Below are 18,089 nucleotides of genomic sequence, written 5' to 3'. Positions count from 1 at the left end.
TTTTGTTTCATGAAGAGTTTAATGAAACTGTTTCTGGCTCTACTTCTTTCTCTTTTGAAAGAAATTCTCGTTCTTTCTTGCTATTGGCTTTGGAATGATTTTTGCACCGTTATACAGTTATTCCTCGTGTTCTGAGCTTATAACGTATAACAGCAGATAGTTGCATTATTGTAAAGCATATCTCACTAAAATTTTAATAATATTATACATATAACAAGTTTTCTTATATCAAAGATAAAGTAAATACTTCTAAGTCTCCTGGCCTATTCCAATATTGTAGTGAAATATTTCTTTATCCACTGTTGAACAATTTCCTATCAGATTTTACACTTTTCCAAATATATGTCATCGTGTACAATTTTCCATTTTTACAATTTTCCAAACGTATATCACAAAATAAAATCCTAAAATTGTAGATAAACGCCAGTTTATATCAAATGGTCCTTTTCGATAACTGACACGGATTAACCAGTCTCGGAAAATTTGATTAGCATAAGGAAAAATGTCAGAGTGCAAGGTGTGTGTGAACTTGAAATATATGCACTTTTAACTTCCTCGACAGAACACAGCATGAAGATCGTATTGAATTAAAAAAAGAAGAAACGAGCCCGCCGTATAGCATGGAAACTGGATGGCATTCCCATGCCAAAAGCAGGTTCTCAAATACTGACTTTAAGTAGCCGATATATACAGTATCGTCGGTGTACCAGGAAAACTTTACCAAATATAAGACGATCGAAATTTGTGGAATGAAGATACCGAAATAAGTATCGTAAAATATGTCACGTGCTTTATAATCATTTCACAGATCGCAGCAAGTGATTTTTAATATAACTGATACGCTGCTTCCACGATGATCTGTAAGATTGGCGGAAAAATTACATCGCGAACGGTCTAACCACTGGTGAGACTAGTTTTTGCAGACTTTTATTTTATCACATTATTGATTATGGAACATAGGGTGTTTTACTCTACGACAACTTTTTCATCGGTGATTTCAACACAACTCATTTTGACTTTTTTGTCCTTTCCTCACACGATGTGATCAATCATATGGAAAAGAATATGCAAAGAAAAATCGTGAGATCAGGTGTGATATTGTTTTGACTGGACTTACGGACTACTTGGAAATTCAGTGGGAAATGTATACCCTGATTCATCAACTGTGTTCCTTTTTAAATTACATGGGGGATACCCTGAAAAGGATTCCTAAACATATTTCAATTTTACCTTCTTTCTCTTTTCTTCAAAAAATAGCTTTATTCATTTACCTGAGAGATTCAAATAAGTTCTACGTCTCATGCTAAATTAATGAAAGAAATAAAGAAAAATTTGTTTACGTCAGGTTTAGGAAAAAGCTTTTTTACATAAAAAAATAAAGAATAAAAATGTGGAATGAAGTTTTACATCAGAAACAGTAAAAGGCTGTGAATATTTATTTTAATGAGTGACTGGGTTAACAAAAATTCTTCTTAACAAATATCATTTTATCGAAAACTGTACCTATGGAATAATCTTCCATAAATGAAAGAAATAGTTGGTGCTTGGATTATCATACGTATTCGCTATTAGATATCTACTCCACCAAACCTACCCAACTCTGACTTGAACATCCTGTACTAACAAGTCCTTGCTTACGTTCAATGACCGGGAAAATGATTTTACTGGAATTTCAATGCCACCCTGTACCCCGTCTAGACGTGCAGCTTACCCCGAAGAAAAAGTCTCTATTGGGTTGGTTCAGAAAGAAGCCTTGGTATCAGACAAGACTAATTGGAAATCGATGAATTATTGCTCACTGCAGTCGATGACCGATATAACGATATTGGAAAACTAAAATTATTTCTAACACACCATTGGAATATAAAAATACTGGCATTATTTCTCATGCGTCATCAACCATATGTGCCCTATTAATCAATATTTTCTAATTAAAATGAACTAATTATTAAACTGCAAATGCTTATACGAATTCCTATTTTTGTAAACACAGATAGAAAAATGGTACTTAAAGATCTGTTTTCTTCTTCAAATATTTTAAACTGTATTTGCCTTTATACATTTTCGCATATTCTATGGATCCTGAACTTTTTTCGTGGTGAAATTTCCTATAAATGTATGAAGGATTACTGACTAAATTCATGATAAATCCTTGACAAATTTTGTATGAAACAACTTTATTATTTATTATTGGTGTTATGCTATTGGATATATCGCTGATAATTGCATAAAATGAAATATGAGAATCGTGAGCTTGTACGTATAGCAATCATTATAATGCGACTTTGCACGTTTGCACGTTTTCATACATAATCGAATCACTTACTAGCTTGATGTTATTACGTAGTTTGACCCGATTTGTATCAGTTTTTAGTCCACCCTGCGTCACACTTTTTTCACAGCGTGAAATGAGGCATTTATGCGAAATCCTCACACCTTAAACAAAAACCAATTTGAAGATGAAAATCATCATTGATGTCTTGACACTTTATCCAAAGTCAACGATACAAATCTGTTTGACAGTTCGCGCGTTTAAAACACTGTTTAAAAGAACCGTGAAGCTTGAAAAAAGTCATATCTCGTTTGATAATATAATCAGCATAAACACAATTATGGGTAAAAAAATTCATAAATAGCAGGAAACTTAATGAATCGCATAGCGTGCATTCTATCTATTTTTTTTAGAACATCTTTGATAAAAAATTACGCTTCTTCAGATTGCACATATGATTGCACACGTTGGTATTAAAAAAAAATTTGGTTAAATTCTTAGATAATATTTTACAAGACATACACTTTTAGATGACAAGTACCTACATGAGCTGAAGATTCTAGAATAATTAATTTATTTTTTAATACTCGTAGTAAACAATTGATAGAGGGGCCACAAGAAAATTCTACTACTTCAAAGTTCAAAGTCTACTGTTTGTAGAGAATTGATTGATTGAGCGTTTTCTATATAGAATTTAAGTACAAAAAATTTTCTAGATTTCTATAGAACAAAATACGAAGCACAACTAGGAACATCACAGCTAGCCACATATGTATATATAACCCAGTGCAAATAAACCTATATTAGAAAAATTATTAAATATAATGTTTTAAAGCTTCTTTGTTCTAATTATAATACATTTGCTAATACTTCTGCTTGCAACAAATCTTAGCCAGGTCACAGTGCATACAGTAGGATCTCGATTATTCGAAATACCACAAGATTCAAACCTGAAGCATTCTCTTGGCAGCCAGCTTTATTTTCTTTAGCAATCTACTATTACTTCACTGTTTAAATCTTAATCGATGCCCTGCTGTGCTTTTACTGTTATTGCACTCAAAGGTCGCAACCTTAAATAACAAAAATTTGGAATATTCAAAGGTTCGATTAAAATTTAGAATCGAGGTTCTATCTCGAGTGTCCACAATTGTTCCTTTCGTTTCGCATTATTAAAACAATTTTGTGGAAAAATAATTCGTAAGCAAGAGTCATGTCTGCACAGTGCTAAAAGGATAATTAGTTAGGTGAAAAGTTGTAATACCTCCTATAGACTGTTGCATAAACTATGACCGATGAAAACCGGGTTAAACCCGCTAACTGCTTGACTCTAAGAGATTCAATATATGTCAGAAGGAAATGGCGTAATAGTTGGGATATTCTGATTATGACTAATTTCACTTGTTGGACTTTTGGTCTTACTTTTAGCTTAGTTGTATCATAGTTCAGAGGGATTCCGTAATAGACGTTATTAGATTTGTTTTTTCGATCTTATTCGGTAATAAAATGAACCTGCCTTATAATCAGAGTGGTCGATCACGATTATTCTCATGGGACTGTTTAAACGATCTAAAAAGCACGAAGTCACTTTCGAACGATTTAGTTGGAGGGTCTGCTGATTTACCGTATCACAATTACAAGTGTAGCAGTTATGAGTCGCGGTCGAACGATTTCGTGATATTCGAATTGAAACTGTGAGAAAAGGAGCGATCGTTTATATGTATACTTACTTTCTTTCCTATTCGTCGCGTTCACCTGTTCCCTAGTGCTAGAACAGAACACATTCCCGCGAAAAGCTTTCTTTTTCTGTTTTACTTTTCATTTTGCCAGTCGAAGAAACTGGTTTCTCGGTTCAAATATAAATTACGCATTACATATTTCGAATGTATGTAGATGGGACTAGATGGAACAGAAAGTATCCTACAGAATGGAGACGATGACAGAAGAATGTATAATTACAAAAAGCAAAACAGAGATAATAAAAATTTCAATTCACAAGAAGTCGTTCGACATTGATAGGATTGTAAAATGTAAATCTAGCGACAAAAGTGAAATCATATTTTAAAATATTCAGTATATTCCTGTAAATAAGATCGAATCACATTTTGCTACTTATGTAACTTATAAATATCTTACAAATATCTTCATAAGTTACGAGAATGTTAAGTTGAAAATTCATTCAGTCATGGCTATTTAGCTCCATATGGAGTGAACAGAAAAAATTAACGACAAAAAGAGAATAAAATGTGGCAAATGTTCGTTATTTGCGTAAATTAAACATTCAGGAAGTAAAGCATCATACTTTTTCTAAGTAGTTTATATGCACATAGTATTTACGATTAAACAAATCACATAGTCCTCTTGTTTCACAGGCAAAACAATGTGTTAATCCTACTTGTGGCATGATATTACATGAAAAGTGTCGCCGTACAATTAATTTTACAACTACATCACCCCGAAGCAAGTTTCTTCTCGCTGAAACTCTATGATTATTCAGAGGACATGGGGCATTGAAGATGATCAATGTCAACTCATTAATATTTATAACAGTTTCTTGCCAACAATTAATGCTTCCGACATTCATCATCTAGATTTTTTACTTAGCTATTACTAAAGTTTACGTGACGATACGCAATAGGTGAAAATTACTTGAAATTACGTGAAATCAAGCATTAATCACCTTGTGCATTGAGGGAACCAAAAAGAGTGATAAGGATATCTTGAGAAAGTTTAGATGAGTAATGTTGGATGAAAGAACTGTAACCAGAGACATGTCCTAGGGTGGTTCATAAGTAGCTTTATTATTTAAAAATTGAATAACTTTTCAACTATTGTATTGAAGATCCACGAAAAAATTTTTACTTAGGTATAAATTGAAAGAATGAAATTTTTGACGACACTAGAAGAAAATTTTTGTTTGGTAAATCGCGTTATAGAATAGATACTTATACGTTAATTAGAATTTATTTAAAAGTTTATATTTAAAAAGTAAAAATAATGGTAAATCTATCTACCTATTGTTCCACGTAATCAAATTAAAATTACAAATTTCGGAATATGACAATTTCCTCTCAAGGATACATATTTTAACATTTTTTTATCCGAGTTTGAATATTTAGCTATTCTTAAGAAAGTTATGGAAAAATGGATGCCTTGACCACGTACAGAAATAGCTGCATTTTATGTATTTCTAAAATCAGTGCTTAATTCTTCTAGCGCAGAGATTATGCATTTGCATGCAATCTAATTGCATTCCACCATAAATTGTCTTTCTTTTTTAGGTCAAGAGCAACATAGTTCTGTAGGATGTTAGACACGTTTAGTTTTAAGCTTATTGTTAGGTATGATAATTTACGACTGGGTCGCGTCGCACGTTAAAGGACTGCAGGCCTGGCGAAGCGAACGGCGCAAGGCATTTTTCCTCGACCAGATGGGGAAATATCGTTAGGTTTGGAAAACCCACTCAAGAGGCCAAAAAGAACGCAAAGCGTGGGGCAGTTGACCGAAAACCTCGAAAGGAGGAACAACCACGTTTTATTGGGCGAAAGGCCATTTTTGTCGCGTTGTTGGTAGATTATCATTAGGTTATAAGTACGATTGCTGGTGTGTTACATTTCAAATATATTTAATTAACTCTAATTTTGATCGCACTGACATTTGTTTTCTATCATACCATCTGAAAGAATCCCACAGTTCCTTTGTTTCTTACCTTAGGTCTTCCGCTTTTTAGAAAATGTCTTATTATTTCTTATTGATAGTTATTATCTAGTATTTCGTAATTACAATCGGTCATATTTAATTATTCTACCACTTTTACTTAGACACTTCCGTCATTAGATGTTTGAAGTACAGTACTTTTTATTTCTGTAAATTATTGATGAATCACTCGAAATTCCCAGTCTTCATTATTAGTAATTATCGTACATGTATCATTAGTTACAATGTCTAACATACAGCTAATACATTAATTACAAAGAATCACAACCGTCAGAAGTATCCTTACATCAGATATTCATAAATAGTTTAATTCTCCTAATGTTATATAATAGATACAATTTAAGAGATTAATACGTATAAATAAATATGTTTTACACCGAGTTTAACGGTACATTAATAAAACGTTAAGAAATTCATGTTCGTGCGTACCAGTTTCAGTAAGCTGAAAGTCATCTCGAACTTCCTGGTTCAGAGGATAAAACGTTCGTATCAACAATCACCGAGACCTATTTAAGGATGAATTTGGAACAGCAGCAGTAAAAAGGATGTTTCTTTCAGGGAATGGTCGATACAACATGGATAGGACAATAAAAAGACGATAAGGACAGGCGTGCACTTGCCTTCAATATGTTGTCCTCCAGTGTTTGTTTACAACAGAATATCATTTCTGTTTTCTTCATTTTTTTGACCACAGATCGAAGAGAAAAATAAGGCATAAATTAAAAAGAAGCGGTAGAACCAGTTTTTAACGTAAGAATCGTAAAAAGTATAAGGGCTTTGATTTTTGGAAGGCACGTGATCAGAATTCGATCATGACATGGATTCTGAGTATCCATTTGCAATAATAAACACTTTTTTACGAGCCTAGATATTTGCATCAGTCAAGTAAAAAAGAGTGTATATACGTTCAAAACTATGTTAATTGATTAATGATAAGCTTACAAAGGTTGGTATAAATTTGCGTAGCTTTATTTAGTGATACGCTTCATTTATAATAAGTAATGAAGATATACATTTGAAATTTGTAAACCAGTTTTGACGCCATTTAGTCCTTTTTTATAACGTAAAGTCACTGTTTTATTAATGATACAAAATCTAGTACCTTAGATGATGATATTTTTTCTAATTCAATTTTTTGAATAATATTTTTCCTCATTTTAAACCCAATAGTGTGGGAAAAAATTGTTTAATTAGGTAATTAAGTAGAAAAAAGAAAATAGTGTTGACACTGAATTTCCTTTTTTCTCAAAACTGTATCTGTTTTTTTCCGTGTTGTTTTGTTTAAATAAATAAAGAAACTAAGCACTCCTTGATAAACTTTACATGTAGATGAAATCATTAATTCGAATATGTTAATCACCGGTAATTCAAACAAACTTATACACACCTACTAAACTGACAGATCAAGTTCGTAATCTTGAATAGTAAGTAATTCTGAGAAATCTTCCCTTCCGCGGCGACTCTCAAACGAGTTGTACGATATAAAAAGAAAGAAAGAAATTTTCCTTGTTGCTTGATCCGTTTCAATTAAGTATTATGTGTGTCTTCCGGATTCATTCGGATCTTATAAAACTAGAAGACATTTACGTTTTTTTTTTTTTTTTTTTATTGACTATGGCATGTGTAGCAAACACTTTTTCAATATAAATATGTAAATTAGCTATCTATGTGATTCAGTGCATATTTTTTTTAATTCTTAAAACGCGTTTTAGTACTACTAATATGAAAATTAATTTTGTTAAAATAAAGATGATCCATCCAATGATTATATCTTCTTAGAAGATTTTTATATAGCAGAGATTTGTTATATTACAAAACGAAGACAGAAATTGTTTTTAAATACGAATACTTGAGTACTCAGAGGTACATGGAAGGTACTCAAGTACGCTTAAGGATTGAGTTATTGTGGGTGCAATAAAATCACAGCGAGTTAGCAATCTCAGTAATTCGTTGTCAACGTTTCTCATCCAGATGATTACCGATCTATCCTAACCTAAAGCGAGTTAAGGTTTGTCAATTACGTGGAAAAATAGACGGTTATTTTAGTAGTTTATGGTACCATTAAAAAATATTAGGAAACGATGACACTCTCGTTGTAAAGTGGTTTATTTTATATCGTGCAATTTCTTGATATGAAATGTAAATAAATAGGACTATTTATACGGTTTTACGCTAGTGAAATGGAGTGATTTCGTACGAATCGTATTAAAAAAGAGAAGAAAAAAATTATGTTACCTCCCACGAACTGATTACATTGAAAACCTTTCTGGTATTTAGTAACATATTTTTCTTATATTTTGTTATCATTTATTCATTTACTGAAGGCTAAGAAACAATCGTAAAATTATGTACTGTAAGATATCAGTTTATTTTAGTTATTGGAACTTCAGTTAACTCTAATATCATAAATTAGCTACTGCATGATGTTCAACAATTTTGTTAGTATTAAAGTGTAAATTTATTACAGATCAGCAGTGAAAAAGAATAAAACTGCGTAAACTATAACTTATTGAAATGATGATGGAGTTGAGTCATAGTTTGACCCTCAATGAGGATGCACTTAATCAAATCCCAGAGGCTAAAAGACCAGTTTTTATATTCGAATGGTTACGCTTTTTGGATAAGGTTCTAGTTGCCGCACAAAAGGTATTTAAGCAAATAAGAATTTGTACATTAGTGTTCAAAAGTTTGGGTCATGTTGTGATTTTGAAACAAATAGGGCTTTATTATGTAGCACCACATTTTTCTTTCACATGTTGCATATTACAATACTCTTAATGTTTACAGAGTGATATTAAAGGATGCCAGCAAAAGCTAGTGGAACAGTTAACAAAACACATGCAAGGAGCTCCTGGTCCTCCTACACGACGACTCATTGCAAGATGTCTTGCTACTTTGTTTAGTGTTGGTGATACATTTTTGCTTTTTGATACTGTCAATAAATGCAATGATATTCTCAGAAATAAAGATGATTCTCCTAGTTTTCTCCCAACAAAGTTGTAAGTAGTCATTTTATTCATTTATTTTTATTTAGTAATCTTTATGTAACATCTAACATATTAAATTTTTAACTACTTACAGAGCTGCCATATGCTGTGTAGGATGTATGTACGAAAAGTTGGGAAGGATGATGGGGAGATCATACGAAGAGACTGTACAGATTCTGATCAAATCTTTACGTTCTGCAGAATCACAAACTCGAATAGAAATTATGCATACCCTTGAAAAGGTATGTGTTTATGTGTTTACTTATGCGTTTATCACAAAAATAGCATCATTATTTCTTACATCTTGTGTACATTTGATTTGTTAGGTTTGCGCTGGAATGGGATCTGCAATTACAAATGTCCATAAAGAAATATACAAAGTTTCTAGACACTATCTCACTGATAGAATAATGGCTGTAAGGTGTGCTGCTGCAAAGGTATTTCAATGTTTATTTTCATTACATTTTGCACATACACTGCTTTAAACATATATGTTTTTAGTGTTTACTAGAAATGTTAAATCACGCTCCATTTTTGTACACAACTGAAATAGAGAGTGTTGCTACACTCTGTTTTCGAGCATTTGAGGGGTCAAATTATGAAGTTAGATGCGCTGTAGCAAAACTACTAGGTACATTAGTGGCAATGACACAACTTCCAGCCCCGAAAGGAAAAAATCCTTCAGGTACTTACAGTAAATATATTTTACTACCCAAAAAAGAAATATTAATAACAATAATTGCTTTTTTTAGTGACTCAAAACAAAAGCTATAAACAGATTTCACTTGATGAAGTATTAAATATTTTAATGTCTGGATTTTTAAGAGGAGGTGTAGGTTTTTTAAAAGGTACTGGAGAAATAATAAAAGGAAGCTCTAGTGTAAACAGGGAGGTTCGAGTTGGAGTGACACATGTAAGATAAATTCTAGTATGCATAATTGTTTTAATTCTATGATTATGAATCCGCTTTATCAATATTTTACAGGCATACGTAGGTTTTGTTCAAATGTTAGGAGGTTCTTGGCTCGAACGCAATGTTGGTGCATTAGTTGCACATGTACTCGATCTTGTGACTAATCCAAAAGCTGCTAGTTCACATGTTGACGCCGTTTATTCTAGAAAATGTGTTAATTTCATATTACATGGTACTATTGGAAAATTATTGGGCGAAGGAGCTCAAGCTGCTGCGTGTAAAGAAATATCGCACATTATTCTGAAACAGATGAATTCTATTGGTAAAATTCTTAATTCTTTTAGAATTATATTTCAATGAGTTACAATTATTACATTCGATATTTCACTTTTTAGATTTTAGTCCAGAAAATGCTAAAGACTGTAATCAGGAAACATTATTTAGCCAACATTTGTTAGTTTGTGCATTACAAGAAATGGGAAATTTAATCTTAGGATTGGGCACAACTGCTTGTAATTTGTTGTCTGATCAATCCTTAAGTACGTACTTGTTTAAAACTCATTTATATATACTTGTTTCCTTTTAGAAGGAATTCTTATAATTTATATTACATTTTTCAGGTTTAATTGATACTATCATGGCTGTTTTGGTTCACCCATGTCAAGCTGCTAGACTTGCAGCCTCTTGGTGTTTACGTTGCATTTGTGTAGCAGTACCCAGTCAAATAACACCTCTAATTGATCGCTGTGTGGATGGAATTGAAAATATGCGCAGCTCACCAGAAGCTATAGCAGGATACAGCAGTGCTTTAGCTGCTGTTCTCGGTAGCGTCCGATTATCACCTCTTGGAGTTCCTCATACAAAAGGAAAAGTAATATTTTCTGTTTCTTTTATTCTCCTTAATAATTTCATCACATTATAAGGCAGAAATTACCTTTTTGTCTTTGTAGATCATTTTCAATACCGCAGAAGAACTTTTAAGAAGCGCAAGTCAAAACAGCCGTCTGTCATTGAATAGAACACATGCAGGATGGCTTTTAATAGGAGCTATAATGACTCTTGGTACGATGACAATAATTTGAATTTATCAAATACTGTAAAATCATGAACGCTATAATTGTTTTGAATTATACAGGCACAGCAGTAGTAAAAGGATTACTGCCTAGAATGTTACTATTATGGAGAAATTCTTTCCCTCGTTCGAACAAAGAACTGGAAAGTGAAAAAGCCAGGGGTGATGCTTTTACTTGGCAAGTAACTCTGGAAGGCCGAGCTGGTGCATTATCTGCAATGCACAGTTTTCTGTTGCACTGTCCAGAACTTCTAAACGATGATATTACACGACGACTTTTAACGCCGATCGAATCTGCGCTGGCAATGTTAACGAAGTACGTTAGTCGCTATTGTTTACTTTTACATTGGTCAGTAAATCATGTAATATCTATTTTAATATAAAATTTTAGTTTGTCACCTGTTTTGAAAAATTATGGACAGCAGCTTAAGGCCCCAGCTGCCATGGTTCGCTTGCGTTTATACGAAACATTATTACTATTACCACCTCAGACTTTTGAAGGTAATTATAATTATTTTTTATTGTTGGAACTGAAAAAGAAATAAATATTTAATTAATTGAATAGGTTCTTATACACATCTTTTGAGAATGTTGGTATCAGAATTTACGTTAACTGAAAATCCTGGAAATACTACTACATCGTTACTACGTGCAGTTTGTCATGCTAATGATTCTGTAATTCTTGGCACATGGTTGCAAGAAACAGATCATCGTACAATCGAAGATCAAGTAAGTATCTTAAAGCTTGCAAAATTAATAACTGACATTAACATTTACTAATATATGAATTTAATCAAATAAAGCAGACGTATTGTAAAGAGTGCACTTCAACATAAATATATGTTACATTATTAAAAATTAACATACAATATTTGTAATCGTGTCTAGATGGAACCAAATAGAAGGGCGGATTTGGAACATGTGAGTAATGTTCTATGAAGCCTTTCAGTAGTTTCTTAATATTATTAGTTACCTTTATTTAGTAAATATCTTTACATAGAAAAATTCATTTCTTTTCATTTTGGGTTAATATTTATCAATTTATTTTTAAAGTAGTTAAGTTTTAGGATTTTAATTTATCCTTTAATTTACTATATGCTCATTACATTATGTTTTGCTTTGCTTTTATTCATGCGATTTGAAGCTATCATTTTAATTGACAATTTGTGTATAGATTATAATAAACGAATGTACGTATATTTCTCTGCTTTGTGAATGTAACATGTATCTTACAGAAATTTAATTTTGTTTTTCTTCGCTGTAGTTGCAACCAAATAGTGCTGCAGGGTCTGGAGCCTTAGAACATAATCCATGTTGTCTTTACAGACCAGTGCCACAAGTAAATATTTAAGAATTACATTAATGACACTAAAATGCAAAAGTATAGTACAATACTACTTATATTATTTTAGGATGAAATAATTCCTGGTCCTTTACCTTTGGGAGTTGCTGTTATCGATTTATCGGTGTCATTATTTGGTCAAATTTTTCCACGTGTAGCGAACAAACACAGACTACAAATGTTAGATCATTTTAGTGAATGTATAAAACATACAAAATCTGGTAGGCAAGAGGCAATACAGATGAACGTTTTTACGGCTGTGCTTAGTGGTTTGAAAGGTCTCAATGAAGCTAAAACTGGATTTGGTCAAGAAGATGTAAAGAAATCTGCTACCAATCTTATTATCGTAAGAATAATTTCATTTTATTTGTTTTTTATCTAGAATTTATTATATTTTTTTAAATTAAATACTATTTAATATTGTTAAATACGTTGCAGAGTGCTTTAGTAAGCAGCAATTCAATATTAAGGTGGGCAGCAGGCGAAGCTGTCGGAAGAATGGCTCAAGTTATTTCTGATCCTAAATTCACAGCAGAATTAGCGCAGACAAGTTTTGATCGTTTAAAATCTGCTCGTGATGTTGCGAGTAGGACTGGGCACTCTTTAGCATTAGGGTGTCTCCATAAATATGTGGGTGGGATGGGATCTAGTCAACATCTCAACACAAGTGTCAGTATTTTACTTGCACTTGCTCAAGATAATTCCTCTCCTGTGGTACAAGTAAGATTACGTAGAATTGTTTCTCTTTCACACATAATTATCCTAAATTTAAGGAAGAAATGATCTAATAGTATTATGTCATCTAGGTATGGGCATTACATGCTCTTGCACTTATAGCTGACTCTGGTGGACCAATGTTTCGAGGCTACGTTGAACCTACATTGTCTTTAGCATTAACTCTTCTACTGAATGTTCCTCATTCTTATATCGATGTACATCAATGTATAGGAAAAGTATTGTCAGCACTTATTACGACGATAGGACCAGAATTACAAGGTTAATAATCTCCTTACGAAACATTTACGAAAACTAGAATTTAAGTAAAAAATTTTTTAAAAATCTCATACTTTATTCTTACTATAGTTTTAATTAGAATTATATTTTTAGGTAATACCTCGACAATTTGTATGGCACGTTCGTCATTTTTGTGTGCTTGTGCTATTATGCAAGACCATCAGGATCCACTGGTGCAAGCAGAAGCAACAGGATGTCTCCAACAACTACATTTATTTGCACCCAGACACGTTAATTTGTCTTCTCTTGTTCCTACATTATGCGTAAGATTTACACCACGTAAAGTAGACAGTAAAGATTGTAATCTTTTCTTATTTCATTCATTTTTATTTACAGCGAACATTATCAAGCAATCACTTGCTTTTGCGTAAGGCTGCAATATCTTGCCTTCGACAGCTTGCTCAGCGAGAAGCAAAAGAAGTGTGCGAACATGCGATGACATTAGCCAACGAAAGTCGAGATACTAACATAGTGGAAGGCTTAGTTATAACAGAAACTGGTCTCCCTGGTGTTTTGTTTAGCATGTTGGATACAGAAACTGATAGTAAACTGATCAAGGATATTCACGATACGTTGACTAGTATGCTGCAAATTCTGGCAGCAGATAATTTATCTCAGTGGCTATCTTTATGCAAAGATGTCCTTACAATAGCTTCAGGTATAAACAGAGCTTAATCAAATTATGTGAATGTTAAGTGAAATGAGATTAAAGAATACTCCTGTCGTTATGTACAGAAACATGCACCAATGAGGAAGTAAACACTGTCAACGTTGAAGACAGCGCTACAGATAACGATAATGCAGATGCAGAAGGAGATGATGACCAAGCAGAATTTCATGCTGATGAATCCTCGAAACAGAGACCAACCATTACTCCACGATGGCCGACTAGAGTTTTCGCAGCGCAGTGTGTTAGAAGAATAGTAGCTGCTTGTGTAAATAACAAGCAAGCACATTTTGATCTTGCTTTGGCCAAGGAGATGCAGATGTCCAAAGGGAAAAGTACGTTTTTGTTAAATATTATTAATAATCTCTCTTATTTTTAGCTTTTATTACTTTCTATTAATTTCAGACGACTTCTTAGTATTGCATCTTTCTGATTTGGTACGAATGGCATTTATGGCTGCAACTAGTGACTGTGATCCTTTACGACTCGAAGGACTGAAAACATTACAGGAGATTATAGATAAGTTTGCCAAAGTTCCTGAGCCAGAGTTTCCTGGACATTTGTTACTTGAACAGTTCCAAGCACAAGTAATTCATAAATTTTGAATATTAGATTATTGACTTTTAACAAGAATCGTATAATATTGAATAATTGAATATTGTAGGTTGGAGCTGCTCTGAGACCTGCATTTTCTGCAGAAACGGCGTCACATGTCACGGCCGCAGCTTGCCAGGCATGCAGCGCTTGGATTGGAAGTGGTGTTGCTAGAGATCTCAATGATCTTCGTAGAGTGCATCAGTTACTCGTGTCTTCTTTAGAGAAATTAAGAGAGGGACACACACGACCGCAACTTTACAACGAGAGCTTATTAACCCTCGAAAGATTAGCAATCTTGAAAGCCTGGGCTGAGGTCAGATTATAAATGCACAGTAATAAATGGCATATTATTAAGTTTTCTTTCATTTAATGTATATGTTATTTTAGGTATACGTAGTTGCTATGATAAGGGACGGTGCTGCGCTAAACAGCAAAGATACATTCAATCAAAACTCGAATCAAGCTGACGAAAATGACGAAGATTTTGGAAAATTTGAATTTCAAACTGAAAGTTTGTTAAGTTTAGTACAACCAGAATTGTTAAGCTTGAGTCAGTACTGGTTAGCTGCTTTAAGGGATCATGCTTTGCTTTCATTGCCTCCAGGTACAGATATTCTTCCATGTGCAATTTTTTAAATTGATAATAATTTTTGTCACTATTAAACTATATCTTTCTATTGGTTGCAGAATTTTCCAGCCAATTACCACACGATGGCGGAGCATTTTACACAACAGACACAATGGAATCTGCACGACCACATTATGTGGAATCATGGGCACCGATTCTTCATGCTGCGACGCTTTGGCTTAACGCGAAAGGTTTTGGATTAGAAGAAACGAAAGATGAAGTGAAAGCATCGAACACTAGCAATAACAACAACAACAACAATGATGTTTCTACTAAAACGAATACTAATGTCGAACGTTTTCATTTACTGTTTGGTGAATATTCTGTTCAAATTATTATTTTGTGATAACAATTGTACAAATATTGTGATTATAAATCTTATTTTACAATGTATTCTAGGTATATGTATGGAAGCTCTATGCAGTCCACGTTCTTCAGAGTCTATTCAAAATATAGAAACGTGTTTAAATGCGTTGTATACTTTATTAGATTCTTCATGGGCTCGCAAAGTATTAATTGCTGATCGTTCATTGCCAATTGAGTTGTGCAATGTCCTTCATAGGTAATTGTTCTACTGAAATGCACGTAAATGTAAACTGATATGTAAACATAAATGTCTATTTATTCCACATTTTTAATTGTAGGATGTTATTAACAAGAGAAAGTTATGTCATTCAAATGATAGTAATGGAGGTTTTGAAACAAGTAATGAAAGCAGCACAAGAAGATTTAGCAGAGAAGAAGAAAAGTAAATTGAAAGGTAAATGATAAGGTTTTTTCTGTGACATGTGTACGAAACGTGTAATAATTTATGAATATATACTTTAAAAGAAATGTCACCAGCGAAAGAAGAAACTAACGAAACTCAAGAAGTAGATCTGTTGGGCGAAGGTGAAGAAAGTGGCGAGCTTGTGCCAGGCAAATCATTAGTGTTTGCCATTCTAGAAGTGTGTTTGTGTCTTCTGGTTCGTCAAATACCAGCGTTAAATCCTAATCCTGAAGGTACAACAGCAATTCTGTCCCAAAGAGGGTACATGCCATCCGAAGAAAGTGGAAAACTTATAGCGGCTGCGCTCAATATAATGGAGTCTCTTCCTACCCTTTGCTCTCCGCAAGGTATATAACTCAGTATAAATATTTAAGAATGAAAATAAATATATAAATTGTACACATATTTTAGGGGCTGTGGCAATTTTACCAACGTTATTGTATCTATCAACTGGAGTGATAAGAGAAACTGCGATACGCATGGATGCTGAATGTAACAGAACTAGATCAGACATACCAGTTCACGCAGCTCTACATTGCATGAAGAATCTTACTACAAACAAATACGCAAAAGATCACAGGAGTCAAGAGCAATGGACAAGTCTTTTGCAAAGTGCTCTTGCTAAGATCATCGATCTTGCGAAAACAGGTGCTTAGATTTAGGATAACATTTAAGTTCCTTATAAAAGCTGGCATATAGTAGTGGAGTTTTTTGTTATAAAAAATATATTTGCAGGGAACGATGAAACAAAAATGGATGAAGTAGCAATGATATTAGGCATTGCGGTGTTTGTTCTTCACGCTTCCCCAGAAGTTGTAAGCGCACCAAATCTACAGTTTCCTTGTATCAATCATTTTCGACATGCATTCCAGTCAGCAAATACAATGGTAAATTTTGTAATGTTCTAGCGATGTGTTAAATAATATTTATAATTTGATTCATCTTATTTTTTGAACTTTTTAGGTCAGACTAAAGTGTGTCCAAACATTGCGAACAATATTTTTGCACCCAGAACGAATAATAAGTATACCTTATATTCACGCATTAGCTCCAAGATTAGTGGAATATCTCTATAGTGATAAAAGTAAACAAGTTACAAGCGATTTGGAACTGTCTTTCACATTGGAATGCATTAGCACTGTTGAAGCTCTCATAGGACTTGCTGATCTCTCTCATCGTACGTATATTTGGTACTTTTTTGATAGGTTACTGAAATTAGAACGATATTTTGACAAAAACTGTTTTACATGCCATTCAGGAGACCTTTTGCAAGGTGTGTAAAGAGTAAACAGTATATCTAAAATTGTTAATAATAGAATACACGTACTTTTACTTTTCTGGTCGTGTAATTAGTTCTTTTTTTTTTCTTAAATTGTAATCTAATTCGTTAATTATGAATAACCAGGTATACAGATGCTGACTTTACTTGTGCCAATACTGATCAACTATTTATTGGAGGGGGATCAACTACAAAATGCTTCCAAATATCAGTTAAATCTCCATCAACAGAGTTTCCAATGGCTTAACAAAATAGGACCAAAATATCCTCAGGTATATTCATATATCATTTAGATGATTGATTTCATATGTCATTAGTTTTCTAAATATATTTTATTTTAGGAATTTAAAACACTGATGTCACAGTCCACAGAGTTGAAAACTAAATTAGAAAATGCTGTGAGATCGTCTCACCAACAAGCACAAAGACATAGTCGCCCTGTAGATCTTGTAAAACCACAGATTAAAGTCTCTACACCATCTATTAAACTAAAAACAGATTTTTCGAATTTTAATTAAAATTTTTTAGAACTTCGTTCAACACATTGTGTACCTTTTTAAATGTATTTATGAAGGCATTTGAAAACTAAACTTCCACAGTTGAAACATAAGCATTTTTCATCTATCAGAGAAATAGAAAAGTAAAGTATAATAAACATTTTTTGTGTGTGGTATACAATGTGATAAGGATAGTGGTAATAATGATATTAAGGACTGATAATCAATTAGCTGACATTTGAATGATAATTTATTAAACAAATCAACTTTAATATTATGTGCAAGATATAATTAGTTACAGGAACCTGTATTCTTCAAAAATTTTGTGAAATCAGCAC

At 33.0% G+C, this 18,089-nt stretch overlaps 1 protein-coding gene across 4 annotated transcripts; it reads left to right on the top strand.

Moving 5' to 3' along the window:
* Positions 1-7,980: 7,980 nt before the first annotated feature.
* LOC143187882 (HEAT repeat-containing protein 5B) lies at positions 7,981-18,089 on the top strand. Of its 4 annotated transcripts, none has more exons than XM_076392144.1 (35): positions 7,981-8,255; positions 8,454-8,632; positions 8,774-8,985; positions 9,068-9,215; positions 9,300-9,410; positions 9,475-9,658; positions 9,726-9,886; positions 9,959-10,208; positions 10,282-10,425; positions 10,507-10,757; positions 10,837-10,948; positions 11,022-11,274; positions 11,350-11,459; positions 11,524-11,687; positions 11,847-11,879; positions 12,223-12,297; positions 12,371-12,646; positions 12,739-13,020; positions 13,107-13,296; positions 13,408-13,577; positions 13,651-13,972; positions 14,050-14,316; positions 14,399-14,568; positions 14,646-14,891; positions 14,966-15,182; positions 15,266-15,520; positions 15,606-15,768; positions 15,851-15,966; positions 16,038-16,322; positions 16,387-16,623; positions 16,711-16,862; positions 16,939-17,152; positions 17,234-17,248; positions 17,381-17,526; positions 17,596-18,089. In XM_076392144.1, the coding sequence occupies exons 2-35, from the start codon at positions 8,501-8,503 to the stop codon at positions 17,770-17,772; spliced, it is 6,240 nt and encodes a 2,079-aa protein (XP_076248259.1). In that variant the 5' UTR covers positions 7,981-8,255; positions 8,454-8,500; the 3' UTR covers positions 17,773-18,089. The 4 variants fall into 4 exon arrangements, with proteins under 4 accessions (XP_076248259.1, XP_076248192.1, XP_076248411.1 ...); XM_076392077.1 differs by having other exon boundaries at positions 14,387-14,568; XM_076392296.1 differs by lacking the exon at positions 11,847-11,879 and having other exon boundaries at positions 14,387-14,568.

Source organism: Calliopsis andreniformis, chromosome 1, assembly GCF_051401765.1.
Source record: "Calliopsis andreniformis isolate RMS-2024a chromosome 1, iyCalAndr_principal, whole genome shotgun sequence".
NCBI classification, from domain to species: Eukaryota; Metazoa; Arthropoda; class Insecta; order Hymenoptera; family Andrenidae; genus Calliopsis; species Calliopsis andreniformis.
The sequence above is the reverse complement of the archived record's forward strand: the minus strand, read 5'-3'. Positions and strand labels throughout refer to the sequence as shown.

Coding starts and splice junctions, on each gene's coding strand:
- LOC143187882 (XM_076392077.1), top strand. CDS start 8,501: ATGATGATGGAGTTGAGTCATAGTTTGACCCTCAATGAGGATGCACTT. Junction 13,021..13,106: donor ATTCCTCTCCTGTGGTACAA/GTAAGATTACGT, acceptor TATGTCATCTAG/GTATGGGCATTACATGCTCT. Junction 15,521..15,605: donor ACGTTTTCATTTACTGTTTG/GTGAATATTCTG, acceptor AATGTATTCTAG/GTATATGTATGGAAGCTCTA.